This window comes from Cebus imitator, unplaced genomic scaffold (genome assembly GCF_001604975.1).
Source record: "Cebus imitator isolate Cc_AM_T3 unplaced genomic scaffold, Cebus_imitator-1.0 Scaffold138, whole genome shotgun sequence".
Taxonomy (NCBI): Eukaryota; Metazoa; Chordata; class Mammalia; order Primates; family Cebidae; genus Cebus; species Cebus imitator.
Window position 1 is genome coordinate 3,969,627 of NW_016107453.1, and position 6,000 is coordinate 3,975,626.

General features: G+C 39.6%; 1 protein-coding gene across 8 annotated transcripts in view; it reads right to left on the minus strand.

Annotated features, from left to right (window-relative positions):
* GRIK1 (glutamate ionotropic receptor kainate type subunit 1) overlaps nt 1-6,000 on the minus strand; it is a 388,898-nt gene that overhangs the window by 103,404 nt on the left and 279,494 nt on the right. For all 8 annotated transcript variants that reach the window (XM_017541943.2, XM_037743256.1, XM_017541947.2 and 5 more), the window contains one exon: nt 5,409-5,582. In XM_017541943.2, coding sequence (XP_017397432.1) covers nt 5,409-5,582 — 174 coding nt within the window. The remainder of the gene's footprint in view (nt 1-5,408; nt 5,583-6,000) is intronic.

The following is a 6,000-nucleotide window of genomic DNA, read 5'->3' on the forward strand; positions in this document are numbered from 1 at the left end:
ACTTTTCCATAAACCTAGTTTAAAAGATGGACATTCTTTCTCAAGGCTGGATGCATATTGGGAAGGGCAATAAAATGATTCAGAATTATAGTTCTAATCTGTGCCTTTCAATCCAAAGAAGAAAATTATTTATTCTAAAAAATATGCTACTCCTTGAAATACAATGTTTTCTTAGATGGAGAAAATGTTTACACTAACTGTATTATAGCACTAATAAACCACCACTGATTTTCCTCCCCCTTTCAGTTTTGTGCTTGAAGGCTGCTTACTGAATGACTGTTGTCAGTTTAGGTAATAGGTAATGTAATAGAAAGTGGCCTGTTTCAAATTTTCTTCTTCCAAATGTGTTTATGTTCACATTTTATATATATCTAAAGCTTGGGTGAAATCACATTGTTCAATGACCCTAAGAAAATCTTTTCACCACAGCGTGAACCATGAAATAAGCATATTGAAAGCATACTTCTACCCAGTACGTAATGTTCTGGTTATTACAACAATATGCAGTAAAGGATTAACTCACCAGGCTTGGGGTATTCAGACCTTGCACATTCCAAAGAGAGGACTGGCCCCTTGACTGGCTCTCGAGAGATAACCTTTAACTCCTTGGAATATTCCAAAAAGAGTGTTATTGTATTCCTGGGGTCCTGGGCAACATCAGATTGTTTATGCCAAAAATATGAATTATGATGAATGCCTATTTTTGTTGGCCTAGGGCTCTGGATCATGCTGTATCAATTTGATCTCTTGAAAGGCTGGATACTGAGTAACTAAGGCTAGCTACATGGGAGCTCCGTGCCTATGTGACCAAGCATCCCGATAAAAACATGGACCCCAAGGCTTGGGTGAGCTTCCCTGGTTGGCAATACTTTCTACTTGTCATAGACCATTGCTGAGGATTAAGTGCTGTTCATGCAACTCTATTGGGAGAGAATACTTGGAAGTTCATGCTTTTCCTGTGTGAACGCTCTGTCACTTTTTCCCTCACTGATTTTACTGTCTTCGTTTGCTATAAATCTGTCATTGTGAGTGTAACAGATTTTCTGAGTTCTGTGAGTCCTTCTAGCAAATCATCAAATCTGAAGATGGTCTTGAGGACTCCCAACATAAGCCAGTGAGATGCCACCTCATCTTAGAGACAAGGACTAGCAACAGTATATGGGCTTAGAGAGTCCCCATGCTTTGCTGCCTGCATGCTATATAATTGTTGCTGGAAACAGCTGGAGGAGGTTAGGGTCCTGAAGAGAAACCTAATCTTCAGAGATTGAAGGGGCTGGTGATACAGGGTCACATAGGTCCCAGTCAAGAGTCCATCTTGGGCTATATGTGCAAGCTAAGGAATGTGTTACTTGGAAACACATGGAATTCTGCCATGGTATTTCAGAATGTCTCTTGTTCTTTTATTGACTAAAAATTGGCTAAACATCAGGTATCATCAAGTAAATTTAATTCTGTGTCCTAGAGGCTTTGCATATGTAATCTAGCTTAATCTGTATAGTAACACTGGAAGGCATTATTGTGCAGGTTTGCGGATGAGCAAGCAAGCTGAGAGAGGTTAAGTAACTTGCTCAGGTCACTTAGAAGACATAGCCAGGACTTAACCCCAGGCTTTTATTATCTGGGAAGATTTTGCTTTCTGTACTAAATCCACCTGCCTATTTTCTTTCATCACTGGAGTAGCAGTGGATGTACAAGGTGGGGGCTCTAGGATGTATTCTCTATGGGTCATGATTAAGGGAAATGTTTACAGGTGAGAGAGCAGGATAAAGCTACTGACTTAACTTTATGCTGTGAGTGGATGTGAAGAACTGGAAAGGCAGATGAACGATCAGTGCTTTGTTGTTCCCACGACTCTTGTGCAGTGTTGACTCATAAACAACTTTGGTCCACAGAGAAGAACCCATTTGAGAATGAGACCTCCTATATTAATTACCCAGTCTATCCAAAAGCCAAAAGGTCGAATCAGTCCAAGTTCTGAGAAAAAATTAAACGTATAAAAGGGAACAAAGTAGATTTTATAAAAATCACCCTGAACTTCTGTTAATTCTGTTAATTAACACTTTGGTTGATAAAAAACTTTCTTTTTTTATTCTCAAGATATTTTTTAATAACCAGTTTCATTGTTTTTGAACTTGGTTGACTTAACAACTTTCTTAATAACTCAATTTTAACCTAATTTTTAAAGGCAACTTTCTTCTTTAATTAATTTTATTGTTTTTAAGTCTGGTGTCAAGGTTTTTTGGACATGGGTATGACTGACTTCTCTATTTTCAGATTTGAAGGTTTTGATATCATCATATTATTTGAGGATTTTTTAGCGTATTAAATTCTAAGAAATGCTTAATAATTAAAAATATTAAAGAGAAAAATAGATAATTGGGTGGGAAATCAAAACACATGCATTTTCCTTATGCTTTTTCTAATTCCTATATTCATCCACATATGTATGCACCACACACAAAAATATGACTATAAACAGCTTATAGGGAAATTCACCTTGAAGAATAGTGGAATGACACACATGATTTCAGAGAATGCAATTCTATTATAGTAATAGCATTGTTTAAACATTAAGAGTGGCCAGTCTGTGATGCATTTTTAAAAAACACTATTATTTTAAAGTAATCTCTATTTTACTGATCATGCACATTCACACATTTCTTATTTATAGGGACTCTCTTTGCACTTTTATGAGACTATTTCAGGGCTACCTAAATATTTTTCATTTAACATCTTCAGTTTTAGTAGAAGCTTAATTCTTATTTATTTAGTGCATTAATTTCTTTATTAAATACGTGTTTATTGAAGGTGTACTTTGTGCTGGGCCTTTTCTAGTGCTGGAGAGAAAGCAGAGCACAAAAGCACAAAGCCTTTTTTTCATGAAAGACACTTTTATGAAGTGTCTATTCTTGTAGGGGAAGGTACTGAAGAAACAAATCAAAATATAACAAGTCAGGTCATAAAAGCAATGAGGAAAACAAAAACAGGTCAGAGGAGAGAGAGAAAAAAACGAGGAAGAGGGCTACTATACTAGACAGGGAATCATGGAGGCTCTGTCTGGTGAAGTGCCATTTGAGCAGCCTGGGTAGGTAAGGTTTTTAGGTGGGAGGCCGGTGGGGGGGGTGGGAGGGTGGGCGGGGGAGGGCAACAAGTGCTTGACATGCAAGAATGAATGAAGGGCAGACAGGGTCTGCCATGTGGACCCCATAGAATTGGAACCAAAGGACATTTTTTCTTTAAGGTAGAAAAGAAAGAGTTTGGATAGAGGCAACTTGACAGCAAAGATTTGTTAGCATTGGGCCTGGGGTTGGCGTCATAAGTGTGCTCTTTTGGTTTAGCTATTGGTCAACTGGGTGTCCTTTCATGACCTTCACTTCCCCATGACACAGTTTCCACACTCCCAGAGTAACCACATCCAGGAGAAACAGAATGAAAACAGTCAAGTGCAAAGCAAACTCTTTGGATAAAAAGAGGTAAATATGCTTCATATAATTTCAAAGCTATTATTTGCATGACTGTTGGATCCAACTCCTCCTGGGCCCTGTGTCCTATCACTTCTTTAAAAAACTAGTATGGACATGGCCTGATAGATTTAATAGTTACTCTAACCACTTTTACAGCATCTTAGTGAGCCACCCTCTTCTGCTCTGATAAATCCACACTTTCCTTTTGATAGTTTATTATAATAATAACTACAAGAACACAGCCTACAAACCCCTCTCTTAGTTGGGATGACAGTAAAAATCTTCAGGCAGACCAGGTCCTCTTTTCATCCACTGGGACTCTGCCTTGTCTCACTTCCTGCCCCCGGGACTACCGGTAGCCCAGGCCACCGGCCACAGCCCTAGGGTAGCAGCACCACCTCATGCTCGGCCTGATTCCGCATGAATTGCATAGCTCTGTCTCCTTTGTTAGATGATCTTCCTCATCTCAGTCAATACGTACAAACTGTTTTGTCAGCTCAGAATAATGGAACACGCTAACTTTTTTCTTTGTAAATTAAGCCATACTTTTGGTGAATATTTAATGTTTGGCATAAATCCACAATCTGTGTTAACATAGCTTCAAACTGTAACTCTTTTAGTGGTACATACCAAACACAGGTAAAAATGATAGGAGATCTCATCCTGTGATTGAAATTTCACTGGAAGAGTGGGCAGAGAATTTGGAACCATATTTGGACTCACTGAAATTATTAATCCAAGAGGGAGAAGAGACAGATCTATCTATCAGCAAGCTTCTCCTTCTGTCTCTGGTGTTCCCTCTCCCTTTCAGAAGTCTAGTATCTCTGTGGATATTCTCTACTTGTTCCTATTCAAAGAAATGTTTCAAATCATCAGAAGGCTCATTTGTACCAAGATGCTTTCCATCATTATCTCTCAGTTCACTTTGAAAGTTTTAAAAGTTATTTCAGGTTTGAAAAACAGTCAGGGAGCCTGAACATAGAATCATCCAGAACCACTTCATTCATTTATTTCTTAGTTTTCATTTGTTCCTCATAAGAAAAAAGAAAAAAAATCCCCAGCTTTCTGTGAGATGATGGGTAAATTGCATCTTAAAAGTGAGAGTGCTTCTCCCAAAGATAGGAATGGCTAATAAAATACTGTGCCAATTTAAAATGGTATTATCGGCCTGCATTCCACACTATCTTTCCCCTTAGATGGGTCCTACGTAGGAAACATTTTTTAAAAATTATTTCCTGCTATTTTCTTCAGCACCCAGGGAGCTTCATTAGAGAAATAAAGTGAAGGGAGGTGCATTTGACAACAAGAGACAAATGATGTAAAGGAGAAGCTCTCTGATGAGGCAGTTTGCAATTTATCTGTTCAGCAGAGTGTCTCTGACTTGTCAGCAGGCAGGTCTGGCATCTACCTCAAGAGCGACATATGGCTGGTATTAAACACTGTCAGTTCTGCAGAGGTGAGCCTACACACATCCAGGACAGGAAGACATGAATACACCTACTGTTTGTAAATCCAGCATTTTTCCACATTGCCTCTGCTTGCTGAAACGTGGCAGAAGTAAGCAACACAAACTGGCTCTGCAAAACTCACAGACAGGCTCTTCCTCCTCTTCCCCAGCAGCCACCTTCCCCTCAATCACATTCCTAGAGTAAAGCACTCTTCACTTGTCCTTGCGCTGGTTTGGCTGATAATGGTGGCTACTCTTGTTAAGATTTTATTTTTATCTGGGGCAAGTACATCCCGGAAGCTAAAAATAGCAGTTTTTGCTGGTAGCCAGTCACAGCCTTTCAAATTACCTAAAAAGCATACTCTCTTTTCTCTAATGCAAGTCAAGGCACCCACCGTAACACTTGTCTCTAACAGTTTAAAAACACATGAGCTCTTAATCTAGCCCCCAAGGAATTCAAATGTTGTCGCAAATGATTTTATTTTAAAATAACTTACTGTCATCATGCCATCCAAAAGACCAGTCTCGGGCCTGGGTGGGGCCTGCAGTCTCTCCATGGACCACTTCTCAATGATGGATGACACGTGAGGGTTGTCGATGTTAAGGAGCCGAAACCCGGTCATGTTGACGCCGCTGTACCTATAGAGTTCCAGATCTAAAGCAAATAAGTCCTGTGTAGCATGAAAAAAGAGAAAAGTGGAAAAGAATTCACATTTTCATGTTTTTTTATGAAAAATAAAATTAATGGTTGCAGCAGCAACTAATACGGTGGTACCTCTCATCTGTGGTTTTACGGTTCATAGCGTCAGTTACCTGCGGTCAACCACAGCTGGACCATGTTAAATGGAAAACTTCAGAAATAAGCGATTCATAATTTAAAAATTGCACACCATTCTGAGCAGCATGAGGAAATCTTGAGCTGTCCCATGCAGTCCTGCCTGGGATATGAATTATCCACACTATTGATGCCACCTGCCCATCAGTCACTTAATAGCTGTCTCGGTTATCAGGTCAACAATTGGGGGGGCCGGGCACGGTGGCTCAAGCCTGTAATCCCAGCACTTTGGGAGGCCGAGGTGGGTGGATCAC